This window comes from Nesoenas mayeri (assembly GCF_963082525.1).
Source record: "Nesoenas mayeri genome assembly, chromosome: 2".
Taxonomy (NCBI): Eukaryota; Metazoa; Chordata; class Aves; order Columbiformes; family Columbidae; genus Nesoenas; species Nesoenas mayeri.
Window position 1 is genome coordinate 159,316,395 of NC_137543.1, and position 20,786 is coordinate 159,337,180.

The 20,786-nt window shown below is 44.0% G+C and overlaps 1 protein-coding gene and 1 long non-coding RNA gene across 4 annotated transcripts in view; one reads left to right on the top strand and one right to left on the bottom strand.

Moving 5' to 3' along the window:
• The window catches only part of CTDSPL (CTD small phosphatase like), an 82,635-nt gene extending 66,914 nt beyond the window's left edge, over positions 1–15,721 (bottom strand). For all 3 annotated transcript variants that reach the window (XM_080340356.1, XM_080340355.1, XM_080340354.1), the window contains exon 1: positions 15,230–15,721. In XM_080340356.1, the coding sequence (XP_080196482.1) occupies positions 15,230–15,305 (76 nt within the window). In that variant the 5' untranslated portion in view covers positions 15,306–15,721. The remainder of the gene's footprint in view (positions 1–15,229) is intronic.
• A 1,130-nt stretch (positions 15,722–16,851) lies between these two features.
• LOC308037777 lies at positions 16,852–19,819 on the top strand. The gene is made up of 3 exons (XR_013921854.1): positions 16,852–16,864; positions 18,260–18,351; positions 19,774–19,819. It is a non-coding gene; the product is annotated as an uncharacterized lncRNA (long non-coding RNA).
• Positions 19,820–20,786: the final 967 nt, after the last annotated feature.

Here is a 20,786-nt window from a genome sequence, read left to right on the forward strand (position 1 = left end):
TCCTCACACGGGAGATGCTCCACTCCCTTCAGCATCTTTGTTGCCCTGCGCTGGACTCTCTGCAGCAGTTCCCTGTCCTGCTGGAACTGAGGGGCCACAACTGGACACAATATTCCAGGTGTGGTCTCCCCAGGGCAGAGCAGAGGGGCAGGAGAACCTCTCTGACCTACTGACCACCCCCTTCTAATCCTCCCCAGGTACCATTGGCTTCTTGGCCACAAAGGCCCAGTGCTGGCTCATGGTCATCCTGCTGTCCACCAGGACCCCCACGTTCCCTTCCCCTACACTGCTCTCCAACAGGTTGTTCCTCAACCCTCTGTGCAGCAGAAGGTACATGTGTTAAGATTACTTCCCCCGAGCTAGAGCTTAAGCTCACACTAAGGTCTGCCAAGGTGCCAAGTACCTGTGGGATGAGACAAGATTCCAAAATACGACAGCTCTAAGTTCCCAAAAGAAGGAGGATGGGTGTGAGGAGGACGGAAACCCCACGAGCAGAGCTGGTCAGAACCCCCATCCCAGACACGGCCACACAGCTCTGAAAAGGGGTCTCACAGAGCAACAGACTGGTTGGGGCTGGAAGGGACCTCTGGAGATCATCCAGTCCAACCCACCTGCTCAAGCAGGGTCACCAGAGCAGGTCACACAGGAAGGTGTCCAGGTGGGTTTGAATGTCTCCAGAGAAGGAGACTCCACAGCCTCTCTGGGCAGCCTGGGCCAGGCTCTGGCACCTCAAAGGAAAGAAGTTTCTCCTCATATTCAGATGGAACCTCCTGTGTTTCAGTCTGTGCCCGTTGCCCCTCATCCTGTCATTGGGCACCACTGAACAGAGTCTGGTCCATCCTCTTGACACCTACCCTGGAGATATTTATAAACATTGATGAGATTCCCCTCTCAGCTTCTCTTCTCCAGCTGAACAGCTCCAGATCTCTCAGTCTCTCATGAGAAAGATGCTCCAGACCCCTCAGTATCTTCATAGCCCAAAGTGTCTCCATCACCACCATCCTTCCCTCCACTGCTGAGAGCAGCTGAAGCCAAGACCCAAATCACTGAAAGTCAAATGAAATTTATAGGAAAAAAATATAAACAGTCTTATTTCTAAAGAGCTATAAATATTTCGTTTTGCTATGAGTGCAGAAAGTTTACACTTCTCCTAAATATACATGTTTAAAGTATACCAATTCTTTTAATGGGATGCAAACTTAGGACTTCAGGATGCAAATTTTGGAGCTCTTTTTTTCCTTAGCCATACCATGGACTATCAACAAGTTGAATCCAGTCAGAATCCCACTTAAAACACTCACATATGTGCGATCTCTCCCTTTCCTTCCACAACAGGACCCTGTTTCTTTCCATAGAGGCCTTAGCGACCACCCAGATGAATCTTCTTCCCTTTCCGTATTGATTTCCCTTTGATGCTGCAAACTTCAGGGAAATAAAAGTTTCTAACAACGCCTTTTGATGAATAACTATGCAAAGGACCATGATCTTGCAAATATACTTCTTCAATTAGAGCGGATTTTGTGGAAATGTTGAAGGGTAAGCATATAAAAGTGTTGGTGGCACTCGCTCGGGAAGCCAGCTGGCAAAAATCCAGAGAAGGAATTACAAAAGGCGATACTTTATCAAATTCAGCCGCAGCATTTTCCAATGGGACATTTGTTAACATCCTATAGAAACTGCGAAAACCATCAGAGAGGCACCGGGAATAATGCGGCCTTTCCATAACCCTCTATATTGTTCTCCCTGCTGCGTAACAGACACAAGAAGTTTCTCTACAGAGGCAAAACAACGAGGTCCTGCTGATGCTGAGATCAGGTTTGCCGCTGTGGAATAGAGTAATATAACTTCAGCGTGACACAAATCGCAATTTAAATACACGGCCTGAAGTTTATCGGTGAGTGAATGCCTCAAGTGTTGCCTAAATGACCGATTAAATTCAGCCGGGTGTTTTGGCTTTGGGAGCTGCAGCACGGATGGACTCGCCTGGCTGAAGCACCACGTTACCTAACGCTGCTCAGAGCCTTTCAAGACCCAAAAGCCTGTTTTAACAACCACCCCCAACGCTGCTAAACTTAGAGAAGCAGAACACCACCAACAACTGCTGAATTTTTCTTTTTGCCAAGTTTTCCCTGTTCTTCTCCTCCTCTGGAGAAGACAAGCTAACGCTAAACGAGGGGATTCTGCAAGGCCGTATCCCTGGTTACATCTCAGCACAGCCAAATGTCAGAGCTGTGTGACAGCATTGTCAGATTTGGATTTTGAACTCAATTCCACCTGTCAGAGGCTGGAACAGCTCTGCTATGGGGACAGGCTGGGCTTGTTCAGCTGGAGAAGGCTCCAGGGAGACCTTATTGTGGCCTTTCAGTGCTTAAAAGGGGCCTGTAAGCAAGATGGGGACAGACTTTTATAGCAGGGCCTGTTGTGATAGGACAAGGGGTAACGGTTTTAAACTAAAGGAGGGGAGATTCAGGCTGGACATGAGGAAGAAATGTGTTACAATGAGGGTGGTGAGAGCCTGTCCCAGGTTGGCCAGAGAGGTGGTGGCTGAACCATCCCTGGAGACATCCCAGGCCAGGCTGGACAGGGCTCTGAGCAACCTGAGCTGGTGAAGATGTCCCTGCTCATGGCAGGGGTGGCAATGGATGACCCTTAAAGGTCCCTTCCAATCAAAAATATTCTATGATCTTTGCACACCGACAAGCACAGAGGTCATAAAAACACTCTGCACGCTTCATTTGCTGTTACCAGAGTCAACAGGACACAATTCACGTCACCCTAAAGCAACAGTGCAGTCAACTGCATCCTACAAGAACCTGTGCTTCCTCCACCAATTACTAAAACAAACCCACCTTATTTACATGCACAAATGACAAAACCACATTAATTTTTATTGAGTATCAGAGATTTTTTTATATAAAATAAAGGAAAAAAATATTCAAACACACTGAACAAAATGGAAGGAAAATTCTCCCATTCCTGACCACCTGGCAACAAACAGCAACACCACCATTTTTCAGATGTGAAAGCATTTCCAGCATCGCTTGCAACAGCTCAAGTGTTAGACTGAAAAAGTTATACAAGATAGTTAAGATCGGCATTATTTAGGACTCCTCCACGCAAGGCAAATGACTGTACTTAAAACTCCAGTGACGGCAGAACGCCCTGTTTCTATGAGAAACAGCCTGAAAGACGAGCAGTGTCTCGAACAACAGGAACAACAGCACATCTGGCTCAGCTTCTCCTCCAAAAGGACCAAAATGCTGACAGCAATACGCAGGTGGCATTTGTGAATAAACACAGAAAACGAATCAGTCAGCAATGTTCGCAATGGGGCAGCGAGTGTGTGGGCACCTCTTGGCTCTACAAAATAATGATACGTGGCCCTCCCGGTGATCAAAAGTGCCATATTTGGCCACTTGGACCAAAAGGTGGGTGATGGTTTAGAAGCACATCGGTGTGGTTTCTTGTGACCGTTTCAAGGGCTGGATTTAACCTTTGGGAAGTGATATATATGGCATTCCAACCCGCCTGGACACCTTCCTGTGTAACCTCATCTGAGTGTTCCTGCTCCATGAGGGGATTGCACTAGATGAGCTTTCCAGGTCCCTTCCAATCCCTGACACTCTGTGATACGAATAGACATGATGCTCTCCCAAGGGAACGGTGCTGGTGCTCAGTTCTACCTACAAATTGCCAAAGTATCTTCAGTTTAAGCATCCAAGCCCTCCATAATTTTTTCCTCGAAGAATTAAAACCTGACTTCTCTAATAAATACTTGATGCTTCCTTTCACTAGAACACAAATCAAGAATTCAACATGTTCACATTCAACTTTTTTGCTCATTTATATGATTATTTCACATGCAAGACAACTGTTTATTGAGACGTTAACCCACGCAGACTTCACAAAGAAAACACTGGAATTTATAGGTGTTTTACAAATGAGTAAACTTGGGATTGACTAATAAAAAGTGTTTCTGAATACTGGGTCCAAACAGTAACCTTATCACGCTAGGAAGATATTCAGTGTTTATTTCATTCCAGCACAAAATAAATGTTTGGGTGCTTTCTACAAGAAAATAGAAAGCAAAACCAAAAGTGCTTTCAAAGACTTACTTACTGGACTTGGTGGTTATTTCCACAATTGCAACATTTTATCAGCTCTGTAACTGAACATATAAGATACGGATGCACATAAGGGCTTAATTAAAGCAAGAAATCCTCTTTACTCCTGCAAAACGCTTTGAAACAGCCAGACCAGCACCTCAGCGGCCATTCAAAAGGTGAACACTGTGAACCTGTTTGCCAGCCCAGGTGATTATCAATTCAAAACTGTGTCATTATTGCCCAAAATTAAAATCTTTAGTGATCTTAATAGCGGAAAATAAAAACATTTGTTACTTGAAGGCCGCGATACAAACACCAATTACAGCGGGACTTAAGAAATCATATAAAACATTTGCAAAGGCTTTTTTAGTTAAAGAGCAGCATATATTGGGCTGACGGTCACTTAAAAATAGTTAAGAACAAAGCCATACATTATTGGTTTTGTTTTCCCACCTTGACTCCAACTGGTAATTTAAAGTGGCCATTACAAACATTTTACTTCAATCTTGCACCATTATAAAGGAAGAATAAAACAAACAAGCGCTCTGGTAAGCAGAAGGTGCATTACTGTTTGCTGAAAAAATAATGATTTTTTAACCTACAGACTTAGCAAATTATGCAAAGTGAATTCCAACCCCCTCCTATACACAACATTGAGAATAAACAAAGCCTAAACTAAACAGATATTAACCCTTCCACGTTGAATTCAGGACTATCTCAGCATATCCTGCAATGAGTCAGCCCAGCCATATTTTACTCGTATCTTCCTTCTGTACCCATGTCCAAAACAAAACCAGTGCTACTTGTGCTTTAGTGCAAACACCACTCAAACAAATGCATCTCCTTGTAGGCTAAAGTCCCACTTTCTCAAGGGCTGGAGTGTGTTTTGTACAGACCAAGTGCCAGGTTATCTTGCTAGAAACCCTCCTGCCATCATCACACGGTTGTCCCCGAAGATTTTAATCACTAGTTTTCTTTTCACAGCTTATATCCCTGCTATTATTCCTACATTGGTTGGAAAAGACCCTCAAGGTTACAGGGTCCAACCATTAACCCAACCCTGGGACTAAACCATGTCCCTAATAACCTGATCTCTGCATCTTTTAAACCCCTCCAGGGCTGGTGAGTCCAGCACTGCCCTGGGCAGCCTGTTCCAATGCCTGACAACCCTTTCTGAGAAGAAATCTCTCCTAATATCCAATTCTTTCTTTCTCTTTAGGACATCTGCTGAAAGGACACCTTGAACAGCAATTATGAAGCGAAACCTCCTCCTGATCTCATCTTTTCTGTTGTCACCAAGTGTCACTCTGCATCCCACAGAAACAGTCCCTCAGTGACAGATCCAGGGGCACCTGGTCCTTCGGAATCTACTGAAGTCGCTTCTTGCATCTGCAGGTTTTGTCTGAAAGCTCATTTTTCTCCTTTTAATAATGTTACAGTTCCATAACATGAGACAGTAACAGCATTTAGTTATTATGTTTAAGATAAACAACCGCTTGATTTAAAGGTATTGAAAAGAATCCATCACTGGCAAAACAACTGATGTAGTGACATTTTTAAAACCACTCTGCTCTCGGAGCTCACTCGCCTGCCAGAATGATGCTAAACAGGTAATTTATAACAAAATGCAGCAGTAACAATACAAGTAAATACAACAATGAGACCTGGACACATTCCTGTTTCAAAACTGCCAAGTTTGATTCCTCCTTTTTATTCCCCCCCCCCCCCCCCATTTTTATCCTTGTTCTGTCATGAGATGGTTACAAAAGTGGTGCCAACTGTTGGGCACCAACAAATCTGAAATCCTCATAGAAAGGAAAACCCACAACTATCATAATACTAACAGTGAATGTTCTTTGTATAATAGTAATATTAGTTTAGGTGGTGTGTCTAAGTTGTTAGTATCCTTTCTAACATGGACAGCAAGAATCTACTGAAGCGTTTCAGATTCCTTATGGAGCAGGAAAAACACGCATTTGTATTTCAGAGCACAGTTTGCATTAAACTGACAGTTTTATCATGATAATCTAAAGCCAGAAACAGTTGAGTATTCAATCCACTCTGACATTAATAAGGACATTTCTTGGGTTTTTTTAGGTTTCACTTTCCTTCTCCATTACACTCCAGCACTGCCTTGACATCTTTAATCCCAACACAAGATGGAATCTTCCAGAAACACACAAGATTATGAAATGTGAGGAAAAAGGAGTCCCACAACTATGCCCTCATGATAAACCTGATTAAACAAATCCACTTAGAATCTCATCCCATTGTGGGTACGCACAGACTTCGGCACAGATGCAAATTGTTTTACAGTTCTGTTGTAAACCACCCCCTTCTGGGACTGTTCAATTCATGTCAATGTGTAATTAGCAAATGAATTGCACTGTAGATTGCATTCAGTATTCTTTTTTTTTCCCCTTTAATTCCCCAACTCCCATCCCCCCACTTCCAAAACTCTCAAGTCATTTTCAACTTACTGATTCTCAACAAAATCAGCTTCATATCATTAAAAGTCATGAGATTGTAAAGATGTTTTCCCCTTCCTTCCCCTACCGATGGCTGACACACAATTCACACGCTGACATACGATCAGTGCCTCTATATTATGTTTCAGTACCTTCATAAGGTCGCTTTTACTATAATAAACGCAAATTGCTGTCAGTTAACCCCGTTTAGGAATTCTCAGATTAACTATTTTGGCAACTGTACCTACTCAAGGATTGCGCCAGGTCACCTGTAGGATAAATAAGTAAATTCCTCCTTTTACCCCAATGGGATGTTCTGCCTTTAATTCCGAAGCTGTGGAAATAGCCCTGGCATACTTAGGCTATTTTATTTGTCATTTTTCATGCAGCTCCTCCCTTAAAATACAGCACAACATTCACTCAAAGGTTTTTAAGCATTTATTATGAAGAAGAAATGAACATCTTGGGTTTATGAAGCAAAGCTGCTGTGGGGCAGCGGTGACCCTGTATCAGCCACAAGATCAAGACCTTTATCTTCCTAAATTTTAACAGGGACTTAAACATTTAGAATGTCTCTCCTGATCTTGTGCTATTTTAGCCACTTGAGCAGGACTTAGTAAATTTTAGCTTTAGTTTAGGAGAAGTCCCATAAGCCTTTTTTAATTTGCAATGCTTTTGTGAAGGTTTATTGATGCCGAGATCCCTTATAACCATAAAAGTTCCTTTCTCTCCAGGTGGTAAATATTGGATCTTTCAATGTGCTTGGCTGAAGTGAATATAAATGATAAAACATCTTCTAGGAATGTGTCAAATATTGATCACACTTTTCAGAATAGATACTCCTATCTCCACCATGACTAGGAGATATCATCAATCCACAGCTCAAGCAAACCTTAGACTGCAAAACACCTTCAAAACCTCCGCTCATTATTCTCAACTTCACCAAACCTTCCTGATAATTAGATCCCCAGTAATCACGTATACGTGAATTCACAGGTATCTAATGACGGTATGTAAATATTCAAACATGTATATACAAATCAGCTCTTCCAGACAAAAAGCATGCAGATTCTTAAATGCATGGTTGGAACAACTATGCATAAAATTAACACCTTCATAAATATTCTTTTAATATTACTTCAGAGAATATGTGTTCATTCGTCTACATGTCCACTGTAATATTGTTCATTGCGGCAGATTTCTTTCTGACAAGAGTGAAGATGGTCCATCTACCCCAAAAAGAGCTGGAGATCCATCTCTGACTCCCAAAGGCCGGGGAAGGACCAGGCTTTGCAAATCATCCAGAAACAGGAAAGTTTAAAATGCCCTCATTGGTCACAGCGGCCAAGGAAACAGCGAGATAAGTTTTACTGTGAATTCTGCTGGGAATCCTGGAGGACAAGTGGGGAAACAAAAGTTGGGGGAGAGCACGGAGGGGAATAAAAATCAATAGATCACTTTCTACCAAGAAAATCCAGAGGTTCTGCAGCAATAGGAGAAAACAAAGGGGAGACCCGGCTGAGCTGTTATGAGAGATGACTTGACTTTAAACAAAACCATCAATATACAAAGGGTAACCTCAGCTTGACACTCATGAAATATTTGTTTCCTACAAAACTGCCCGGAATTTTTGTAAACATTTTAAAAAGTTGCGTACACAGTAGCTTTTGACACATCAGACACCCTTCATTTGGGGTTGCTCTTCCATACAAAATATGGCCTGCAGGATCTGATTTGCCCATCTGTCAGGCTTTAAATACACTAATAAAGGCTCAGAAGAGAGTAATAGTTCTTCCTTGCAAAAAGAAATCAGCAAAAAAACCCCTCATTTTAAAAAACACTGCATCCTTAGAATCAAAGTCTACCATATATTTCTTCAGATTTAACTCCCAATAAATGTTCTAGATAATAGAATTCCAGTTTCTAGTACAGCAAATCATTTTTAATAATGGGCTTTTCTTTTTTTATAAATCACACTTTATTATCTTGTACAAAGGAAAATAAGCTGCGGCACTTCCATGCAAGTGATCATGTTGATAACACACTGAATAAATCCTACAAATTCGGCCCAACACCACACACAGAACTCTCTCTGCTCACTGGACTGAAGTTGTATTCTCACTGTTACCCACTATGTTACGCAGTAGCAGCTGCTACTCAGAGCACTCAACTATATAGGACTCACTTTGGTGTTTCTGTCTTACAGCAAACATTCTAGAAACACAAAAAAGGTCAAAACTGTACCGCAGCAGACCACGTGAAGCATATTTTTACTTGGATCTATTTAGATGCTACTTACACTATCTGCATTTGTCACATCTATGTCCATTTTACACCTTAACCTTTCCAAGTAAAAATAAAGGCAGGTCCCGCCAAATTTACAGAAGAGTAATTAATATTTGGTCTTTAAACACCTAACCAGGCTTGCTCATTAGGTCTATCTTCCCTTCTCTTATTTCATCCTCGAAGATTCCTGCTCATTTCTGGATATACTTATGAACTGGGATATGGGAACACATCCAACCACCCAACCAGGTGGACACAGACCCATCCACTTCATTATGAGAGCAAGAACTGCCCGGGAGTAGGATGGAAAGTTCAGAGCAGGTTGGGAGTCCATAACAGACCCTAAATCTATTCCCTCTCCCACTATCAGTCCCCATATGGGCTCAGCAGCTCTCAAGCCAGGAGCTGGTACCCTCTGCTGTCCCTCAAACAGGCAGGAGCACTTGGGCACCAAAATTATCTGAGGGAGGATATGAGGACAGGCTGAGAGAGCTGGGGTGTTCAGCTGGAGAAGAGAAGCTCCAGGGAGACCTTATTGTGGCCTTTCAGTGCTTAAAAGGGGCCTGTAAGAAAGATGGGGACAGACTTTTATAGCAGGGCCTGTTGTGATAGGACAAGGGGCGATGGTTTTAAACTAAAGGAGGGGAGATCCAGGCTGGACATGAGGAAGAAATGTGTTACAATGAGGGTGGTGAAACACTGTCCCAGGTTGGCCAGAGAGGTGGTGGCTGAACCACCCCTGGAGACATCCCAGGCCAGGCTGGACGGGGCTCTGAGCGACCTGAGCTGGTGAAGATGTCCCTGCTCATGGCAGGGGTGGCACTGGGTGAGCTTTGGAGGTCCCTTCAACCCGAACTATTCCACGATTCTAGGATTCTTCTCCTTCCCAGCCCTACGTTCATCCACAAGACACGTCCCCTGGGCAGGGAGGAGGAGGAGGGATGAGCTACATCTTCCCCTCCCGATCCACAGAGTGGGTAAAAACCTAAGGAAGAATGTTGAGAGTCAGGTCTTGCTTTGCTTTTCCTATATATATATTTTTTTTTAAAAGGAAAATGTTAAATCTTGTGGACAGAAAAACTTCACAAATAATTCGAAGTAATCCATCTGAAATTCTCCATTGGGTAGGGTTGAATAATGGACAAATTCTCTCCCCAAGTTCACATTTCCAAATCCAGGATTGCCTGAAACTGGATTCTTAATGGAAAAATGCAATACTAAGCAACAACCATGATGGTCACCGCCAATAGCTCTTCCAACTCAAAAGTTAGAGGAAAACAGAGGTGTACTTGCTGACACACCAAATATTTAAGATGCAACACGCATACAAATTGCAGGCTAGAACTAATTTGCAACCATTTTCACGTTCAAATGATGACTTTTACAAGATAGTAAAACTCATAAATTAAGCGTTCCATGATGGAAAAACAAGCTTCGCACAGTTCAACCCATCTATCAGGCAAATGGGAACGACTTCACCCACCACCATCAACCCAAGGAGGGAGTTTCATTCCTCTCAGCTCTCGCTTCCTCAGCATTTTAGTTCCATATCACTTTATGGAAACAAAGCACGGACCCGTTATCTGGAGCCTTATTTGCACCGTTCCGATTAAATTCTGAAAGACGACGTGTGGCGTCGATCACGCGGCATTTGCCCGATTATCTCAGAAAGTAGTATTTGCATTTCTGAATACGGAATTGACAAAATGTAGGTCGACTTCGGGGGTTTTTTTAAAGGCATTTTAAACCTCTGAACACTTTATTGAAATCACTGCATTAAAGCAAATGTGAATTTGAGACGACATGCGCTATGAAGAAATGATAATTCTGCAGCTTATAGATGTGGACTGAATATTGGGTATTCATGAAAATTATCATTCATGTTACTGACAACCCCGTTCAGTTTAACTGCTCCCCTAAATCAAACCTTGGGTTACTACAGGTTACTTCAGCCTCCCTGGAACATAAAACCTACTGTATGGTTCCTCTGGTTTCATGTAACAACTATGTCATTAGTTAATGATTTAAAATTTTACCCTCTGTGAGCAATTCACATTCCAATGTAGTGCTGAAGTGGTTTCCACATCCTTTTTTCCTTAATGCTGCTTGGAAGTTGAAATTCTGAAGTTAGTATTTTAAAAATGTGTTGAGATAATGTCTCAGGAACATTAAAATATCATCCAGTGCTCTGAATCTTGATGATCTAATGGCAAATAATATTCTTGATATTTTCAAAATGCTTTTTTATTGAAGACACACTTAAAGACATTTCTTTTGGCTTTTAACCTGAGATCTTAAGAACTTGTTAATTTAAACAATAACGAATACAGGTCTCATTGCTGCTTGTTTCTGATATTATTTGAAAGAAAATAAGGCAAAAAAGTTTGCAAAACCAACCTCAGGTAACCACACTGTTCATTAAAGAAATACAATGGTTTAGGTTCCACTGTGAACCTTCTCCAAACAATCTATTGCAGAAGAAAATACACTTTTGTAAGGGCACTAAAACGTTCAGTTACTCTAAAGAGCTGAAAATAGACGCTCAAGCTGACAGATAAATTTTGTAGAAGCCAAGAAAGATGCATCTGAAGAGATAAAAACCAGCACCGCAACCTGAAGGACCCGGTACCTGGAGAAGGACTTGACTATTTTTACGCTACTGCTCAACCTGGCACATGGAAACAGCCAAGACTTTGCATTGGGTACGGGGATCGAATTAAGACACGTAGGTTAAAAATGGACATTCACTTGTTTGGAAGTTACCCATCCACGATCACACCCTCCGCGCTTCGCTCCCTGCAGAGACCTGTCAGCACTGCACTGTTTTCTGTAGATTTAACTGTATAGATTTCACATTAGGGGTCACTGTTCCACTAATTAATAAGAATAAATGCCTTCGTTATAAAATAAACGGTTGATTTTATCTGCAGAACTGATAATACTGAGACTCAGATTTTCAGTTGGATAGTTTTTCTATATGTATTTTTCTCAGTTGCTCACATTTATCACTGATACAACAAACCCCTTTTCACACACATAACTTGAAATTAAAATGGTGACTTAAAAGTCTTGTTAACGCTTCCAATTTCCAGAAGCACCAAATGACCACAACACAAAGTATTTCTGTGAAGAACTACTATTTGCATGACTTTAAAAACTAACAGGATATTAAATTCTCCTCTAATTCAGTGCTCAAAATATATTTAATCACCTACGTATCGCTTCCAATAGGGAGAACGCAAGTTTCTATTTCCCAGAACTAATTTAACGCCGCAGGTAGGGACCAAAATCCTCCAGGGGGACGAACACCGCGGGCATTTGGGAGCAAACACTATAATACCAATAAAATATGATTGTAGCAACTTTCCATGCTCAGCTTTCCTTCTGACAGACAAATACAGTGCACCACCGTGTGGCAACATATTAGGGAATGGTTCTTGTACCGAGATCTGGTTTTTGCCACCTTCTGAATTTTTTACTGTTAAAACTCAATGTTAACAATTCAGTCTTAAGTGTTACTAAGCTTCTCTTTAACAAGTTGTGACAGCTTCCCCTATGCAAAAAGCTATTTTTTCATGCATCTGGATTAGCAAGAAACTATTTGTGTGGTTTTATTTGTAAAACACAGTTATTTAGCTAAAGACAGCACTGCCCCGTGAGCAGAGAACAGCTCTGTTCCTGCCAAACGTGCTCCCTTGCACAAGAGAAACTGAGCATAAGCATATACTGTAAGTCAGGCTCATTTTAAAGCATAAATACACTTTAAAAAACCCCAAAACAACAAGCTAAATGCTGCATCATAGATGATTAAAAGCTTAAAAAAATTAATAATAAGAATCAAACACTTCAAGGTATACACATGAATTATTGAGCAGCTGCTCAGCTACTGTAAAACTCCTTCTCTCGAGCTAAACAACAAGAAAAATAGCTATTTTTTTCCACGAGAAACACCACCAGAAGGTCCCAAAAACCCAAAGAAAACTCAGACTCCGGAAGCCACTTAGTTCCCTGGAACATATTTCTGCAGCCAAACACTAAACTCGGAGAAAAAAAGGCAGTTCTCATTGCACTGGGCAGCCTTTGCTCACACAGTTCGGTGCTGTTGCAATTCCCTGTATTACAAAATTTCAGCAGCCAGGCTCAGGTGATTTCTGTGTTTGTTTAATAAAGAGTTAATTTATTAGGCCTTAATATATTTGTTAGCCATTTTGTACGAACCTGAATTTGCGGCAAAGACTCACTTTAAACATCAGTCTCGCAGCAAGAAGCCGATTGTATTCACCAGCTTGGCTTCGGGCTCTCTCGTAGCTCACCGGACCTAAAGCCTTTGCTAAAACTGTTAGGAAATCTAACAGAAAATGGGGTGATGTGATACGTGGCCACAAAGGAAGGCCGGGAGCACGAGGGCTTTTCACAAGCTCCACACCTGGAGCTGTGGGAAAACCTGTAGTAGAGGAGGAAAGAGCGAGGAGCCCGCGACCGAAAAACCTGCAATTCCTTTCCTGCAAAAGTTGTGATTTGAGTCTCGCCGCAGAGCACATCGTCAATCCAAAGCATGCACTTTAATCACATTAAATACATTAATCCAGATCCTACACTGAGGCCATGCTGAAGTTTCCTCCCATCTCCAACTCCAAGCACCCTCCCTCCCCTCTCCCCCAGCCCACCCTTGCGAACACGCAGCCCGAAAAGCCCCCGCTGTGCAATTAAGACCCCCGTGATTTTCTGCCCAAGACAAACCAATGGCAAGAACACAATGCATATTATGCAAGTTACTGCATAGTTATGCAAGTTAAATGCACGGGTTTTTTTTTGCTACGCGGCATCGCTCGCTGGACTCCGAAGACACTTGTTTGATGTGGATGCTCGCTCGCATTTTGAGCTGTCAAATTTCCCTCTACTTGTCTCAACTGTTTGTTATTTATTTTTTAACACTAAAATTACAACCACCTGCTAACAACACTAACAAAGTCCTTACCGAACATCCAACAACATAGGCTGCTAAGACCACAACATCTGAGCACGCTATCACGTACGTCCACTCCAAACCAGGAGGCATCGCAGGCAAAGCACCGGCACCTTGTTTATCACCAATACCCCATGCTCGGCATTGCCAGAACGGAGCCAAGCATCAGAAATCTCTTGAGATAAACAAGGCCTCGCGGTGGAAGCATCACTTCACAAGTGATATGAATTAGAGGGCTATGTGAGCACTCCCGTACTGAGTAAAAACCGCACAATTTCTCGTTCAAACACCCCCCCAACCTGATGGCTGGTTTTCTTTTTAATCTATCTCCTCCTGCAACCAGCGTTGGTGGGATGAGGAGACAAGAGATTTCCCTCACAGCCCTTCAGTTCAAAGTAACAGGGAGCAACTTCTCCAACGATACAGGACCCCTCGCTATTTACAAGACAAGCTACACAAACACCGAAGCTTTCTGCATGCTAAAAACATCAGTTTTAGGGGGAGATACACCAATCTACCCTTTTTAGAAGACCATTCGATGTCTATTACCAGGCAACACCACCACACGCTCTACTTCTAATTTCTGTCCTTTCTCCCCTTTTTACCAGCACTGCCTGTACCAAAGCACGAACCCAACACCCAAATAACTTCCAAAATCCACACGCAGCTCCCCAGAACTGGAACCCCACTGCTCACCCCCCCTTTCCACTTACAGCCCAAAACTCCTCCGAGCTTCCAAAAGGAAACAAGGTTAAGGGCAACCGTCAACCTCTGGACTTCGGAGGAGAAAGCAGCTCCTTTGGCCAGGCCGGATTCATCTTATTTTAGAGGAAAACGCAACCCAAGCGTGACGCCTTGCGCAATCAACAACTATTTATCTACCAAGTAAATAGAGCCAGCTTTTCAAAGTAGCCCGTGTTTCTTTCCCAGGCGCACAAGTGTCCTCCAACAAACCTGAGAGCTTCCCAGATTCTTAAATGCAAAGCCGGGGGAAATAGAGGAAAACAAGAAGTCACAATTATTATTATTATTTTAAAAAAATCTTTAAAGCTAAGACTTCGAAACCTTCTGACACATGCAGAACTGGTATCCTTGAAGCAGGGTACAAAGTGACAACCTCACAAAGTCCTCAAGAGACAGGAGTATTTTAATTTAAAGAACTGATTAAACCCGATATTTAAACACCGTAACAAGTTCCCAGCTCCAGAGAGCTTCATGCAAATATCTTCCCCCCACAAAAGAAACAACCAAAAAAACCACCAACCCCAACAAGCCCTCCTCTGTTCCCAGATTATACAGCGGCTGAAGAACGCAAGTTGCTACTACGTGCATTTTTAAGAAGCGATTTGCAGGAATTTAAAAGAAAACTAAATAAAAAAGGAGAAAGAGAGAAGGCTGCTCACCTTTATCCTGAGTGCAGGACAGGATCTCCTCCTCTTTGGGGTTAGTCACCTGGGTGATAATGGACGGGTTGTCCATGGAAACAGAGTGAGATTTCACCTGGCTATTTCCCTCCCGGAGGCAGGCTTGTGTGCGGGGGGGTGGGGAGGGGGGTTGTTTGTTTGTTTAAAAATCAATATGCAGATTTGTAGTTAAAAAAATAATAATAAAAAACTCCTCCAGGAGCGAAGCCAAGATGGGGGGGGGGGGGCACCGCGCACAGGGGCCCCTCCGGTAGCGCTGCCACCGCCGCCTCCAGGCGCCAATTCTCCACGGGGAGGGGGGGGGGGGAGGCGAATCAACCCCCCCCCTTAACAAAAAATAATAAATAAGGACTCCAATTCACCCTTCCGGGAAGCCCTGGCAGCGCTCCCCCCGAGACCCCGCCGGAGCCGCCGCCTCCCGAGGCGGGGGAAGTGCCCCCGGCCCCTCTGCGCCGCCTCCCCCCCGCCTCACACCGCCCCCCGCATCCACCTGAGCCGCCCCGCGGGGCCTCCCCCGAGCGCGTCCCCCGGCACAGCCCCGCGCTCCCTACATACCCCCCCGCCGCCCTCCTCCTCCTCCTCCGCGCTTATCTCATCCCCGCGCCCCCTCACACCTCCCTCCCTCCCCCCCACCCCCCTTCCCGCGGGCAGCGCTGCGGGCTCGGCGGAGCGACGCCCGGGCCGCCCCCTCCTCCTCTTCCTCCCCCCTTTCCCGGGTCGCCGCTGCCGCCGTGCGCGGAGGGAAGCGCGGTGCGGAGGGGAGGAAGGGAGGGGAAAGGGGCCGAGCCGCCGCTGCGCGCCCCGGCCGCGCTCCCCGCGCTGCGCCACAGCCCCGTCGCCGCCGCCGCCGCGCTCGCAGCCTGTCAGCCCGCCCGGCGCGGCCCGCGCCCCGCCCCGCTCCGCCCCCGCGCCGCGGGACGCTCCAACATGGAGGCGGGGAGCGGGCAGCGCCCGGGGCCGCTGCGCGGTAAACAACGGGGCGGGGCCACGGCGGGGGCGGGGCCGCATGGGGGCGGGGGCACAAAGAGGCGGGGCCAGGAGGCTATTGTCGTTGCGTACAAAAGGCTTTTCTCTCCGCCGCCGGGAGGGGGCGGAGCCGTGGGCGTGGCCACGGGAGGGGGCGTGGCCAGCGCTCCATGGCGGGGGAGCTGCCTGCGGGAGGCGGGAAAAGGCGTTAGCGCGTCACGTCCATGCTCGGCGCTGTCCCGCGTCAGCGCTGGGCTGGTTTCCTTCAGAAACGGGTATAAACTGCCTGAGAAGGAGCTGCGGTTCATGAGGAGTGAAATATTTTCACAGGTGGCCATGAAGTTTGGTTTTTTTGTTTGTTTTTTTTCTTTTTTCAGAGGCGGGTGTGTCACTAGAAGGCACCAGGGGCAGCATAGCCAGCTTCTCTCAGAGAAAACACCCTTTTATTATTTTTTTTTATTATTTTTTTTTCCCTAGAGCATCTTCGAAGGCTTCCCAGCAATTCCCAGCGCTGCTGCTCAGTGGCCACATCAGGAGATGGATCCAGCTCCTCCTGCCCTTGCCCGGGGTCTGGGGCACGATGGTGGGGAAGAAAAACCAGCTCCTCCATGGGGCTGTCAGTGTCAAATTAAAAGGGCGAACCTTTAAGTAAGCGTGTTGGTGTTTTTCATGTAAATGAGGAATTGCAACCCTGTTTCCTAAAAAAACATATATTTCTAATGTATATACAAGCCTCTATTGCAACCTTGCTACAGAAAAGACAGATATCATTTTAAATTCCATTAACCGAATTGAGGAAAACCCTTCCGTAGCTGGCATGGAGCCAGGCAGTGTGAATTGTAGTAATATTGGTTTCAACTCTCTTATTTTCCCTGAAAGAGAAAGCCACTGCCTGTCTGCATTTTTAAAACGTATATATAAATATGTATGTGGCTCTGAGCGGTTTTACCTAACGTTAGCAAAAATCCAGCGTTTCGACCGCCAAGCTAGGTTGCAGAAATGAGCATTTTGTTTAATTCCAGCAGCAGCTGTTCTCATTGCGGTGCTTTCCCTTAAAGGGAGCCCAGCAGTGAGGAGTTTCTAGTCTGCGGTGGTGCCACATCTACTTTCCGGGGAAAATTACTTGATTCTGGGGCTTTATTTCACTCTGGGTGAGTGTATTACGATGGTCAACACATTGAAACGAGTCTTGAAATTGCTGCATGTGTTTGACGTGGAAAAAAGTCTTTCAAATCTTGGCTGTGTCTTCTCTCACAAAACTAACACTCCCTAAGCAGCCGTACATGCAGAGATACCTGTATTGCAAGTTTCTGGGACTTGATTTTTAGGTTTACCCGTCCTGCTCTTATGACAAACGCTTTGAATGAGCGCGATGCCACTGCTTGCATCGCAGCCAGTTGTGCAAGTCCCGACCTGCTGTTCAGCTTTGGCATCTCAAGAGGAGAGTCTCGCAGCTGCAAACAGTCCCTCGCAGGTTAGATCGGGCACAGATGAACAGGAGTTTGTACATGTCGGCTGATGGAATCCGTCCTGCTACCCGTGCAGGTTGATAGCTCCTGCTCCTAAGATGTTACGAAGCTTTATCAGAGCGCTGGCTGTGTTGTAATCCAGCAAGTGCTTGATCTTCTACCCGCCCAGGCACTGGAGGCATTTTTAATTATCTGTGGGTTGATTTGCATAGAAGCTTCTGCTGAAACAATAAATTCATACCTGTGTTATTATTGGGTATGAGTTTCTGTATCAACATTTGTATTTGGATAAACCGAAGGAGCTTCCTACTAGCGTTAAGACAAAGGGTTTGCTTCAGAACAACTTTGAGACTGTCCAGCTCCAAATACATCTTCAGTTCTGTGCAAGGAAAGGGCAATTATAACATGTGGTAGGAGAATCATAGAATCATTTTGGTTGGAGTAGACCCTCAAGATCATCAATTCCAGCCATAACCTAAATTTAGCACTAAACCATGTCCTTAAGAACCTCATCTATACGTCTTTTAAACACCTCCAGAGAGAACATGTGTTCTAATGCCTCTTTTCTATGCAGGGATGAGGAGATACAAACATCTTGTTTGATGAAAAGCTCAACAAATACGATACTCACCTTGAGCCAATGTGTTAGGCCTGTTTTAAATCTTGGTAAGATTGTTTTTGCAATTTATGACGTAAAACTGCGGTCGAACAGCTCTCTGTTTATCACCTTATTGAGGAATTTTGTGCTTTAGTTTAGAGGGGGAACTGCTATTTATGGTGATACATAAAGTGGAAGTGGGGTGAAAAAACACACCAGGGGGACATCCCTCCCTGGGCTTGTCCCTTTGCTGCTGTGACACCACCTCCCTCACCCCTCCAGTTGAAGGTGAGGAGCAGAAAAGCCAAATATCGACAGCACGCTGGGAGCTGGAGAAAGTCCATGGGTGGAGCAACGGGGAACAGAACGGAAGTTTAGGAAATTCAGCTGAACTTGTACTCCCATTCCTGTACCGGCTACAAGACAGAATCGAGGAATCCATACTGTTTCCTCTCTGCTTTTACCTCAGAGACACTGAATTTTGCACACTGTCTTCTATCTATGTTTCTTTACATGCTACGTGAACTAAATCCTAAATAATCCCCTAGAACAAGTGAATGGTTTCATCTCCATGTTATGGAGAGGAGGTGGAGGTGCTGACAAAACAATACTTTGCAGGAAATTGCAGCACAATCTAGCAGGAGATCCAGGTTTTCATCATGACTCCTGACATCTCTCCTTGCCATTAAAACGTGTCCCCCTTTCAGTGCCATAGGATGTTTTATAATAGAGGGGAAAAACTGTTCTTTAGCAGAGCTGTTCTACATTAAAAGGAAGCATTTATTTTCATTGATATCAGCGCAGTGAAGGCTTGACCCTGGGCCCACAATGTGAGTTTTATCCTTGACTTTAATGGAAGAACAATCAAAGTCTCATGATATTACATCCTAAAGAAGGGAAAATACTGCAGTTTGTATCAATAAGATAAATGTCTCATAGCGTAAGTCGCTATATTCTTACAATAAGCAGTTTATTAGATTGATTAGATGTCTTCGCTTCAGCTATTAATCAGTTTTGGCAGCTGTTTATTGCTTTGTATACTTCAACATAATGGAGATTATTCCTTAATTATCTCATTGCAGTTCATTCATTGTTTCCTAAATAGTGCCATTACAATGGTAAATTGCCACAGTAAAACAGTGTCAATGCGAAGTTATGGAGTTCCCGTTTTATGATGCATTCATAAAGTAAAACCAATCTACTTTAAAAAAAGTCAGCACAATCTACTTAAAACGTAGCTTTGATTTCAGCGCAGTGACCTGTTTGATGTGGCATAAGAGATTTTTGACGAGAAAACAACAGCGCATTAAGTGTGCTGGGACTCTGCTTTTGCCAAAGTGAAACACAGCGTATTCCGTTGGGATATATATGCATAGCAGAATTTATTAAACTACTACTTCTCTGATCACTTTCATTTTCACCAAATGCTGTGAATTCCAAAGATTTTGTGCCTTTGAGTAAGATGTATTTATTTCTTTTTGCCTGTACAGAAAGAAATGGGAAAAGTCCAAGCAATACTATAATTCAGAGGTTACTGTTGTCATTGCACAGAAGGACAGAAGAGTACCAAATCAACCAGAAGATGATGGCTGCTTTCAGGATCATCTTCAGCACTGGCAGCAATGCAAAAATTAGCAGTTGCATAATAATTTCCACTCTAAGTCCCTTTTTCAGTCAACTGTAACTGTACCTAAGTTTAGCATTATGAGTTGCCTGTTTCAGGCTGAGTCGTTTGGGAGGAATCGGTATTACTGGCAAGTCGAGAAAGATTAACGAAACTCGCTTTCAAAAACTGTAACATCAATTGTCTCCCTTCTTGCTCCCCAATAAACGTTTTGTTGGGTAAAAATCAATGTTGGGTTCTCATTTTTTTTGTTGTTGTTTGGTTTTTTAATCTCCTTGACTTTTCTCTGTGCATATCATAGTAGAAAATGTGTGTCCTTACCCTGCATTAAATTAGTGCCGAAGGTGAATGGGATTTTTATTAACAGGGACGATTTATGTTCAGCTCCACATTCCTACAGCCTCCTAATCCAGAAACGTTCATTAAGGAACCCAACTAAGGTGAAGTCTGATTGTGCCAGATGCCAGACACCCACATGAGAAACGCTGCCTGAAAAGTGCTCAACCCAACATGACACGAACATATAATTAAAATGCCTGACTGTGATTTTGGTACCGGGTTGAATTCAACCGATGACCAAGAGGTGGAAGGCTCCGTAGAGCTCGTCACCTGGTAACCTACAAGTGACATATCTGGTCATGAAATCATATTGCAGCCTTTACAAAGATTAGTGACGTCTGCCTTTCACTGGGTGTATTAGTTGCATCTTCTGCTTCATATGGTCAAGTTTAAACAGTCTCCTACAGCTTCAAGGTGCTCAGCAACATCTTGGAGCTGAAGGTGAGCTGCCACCAGAAGAGACATCAGCAAGAAAGTTCCCACTTAGTCAAAACCAGCTGACTCAAGGCAACTATTTCAATTCTTTAGCCTAAATAATTT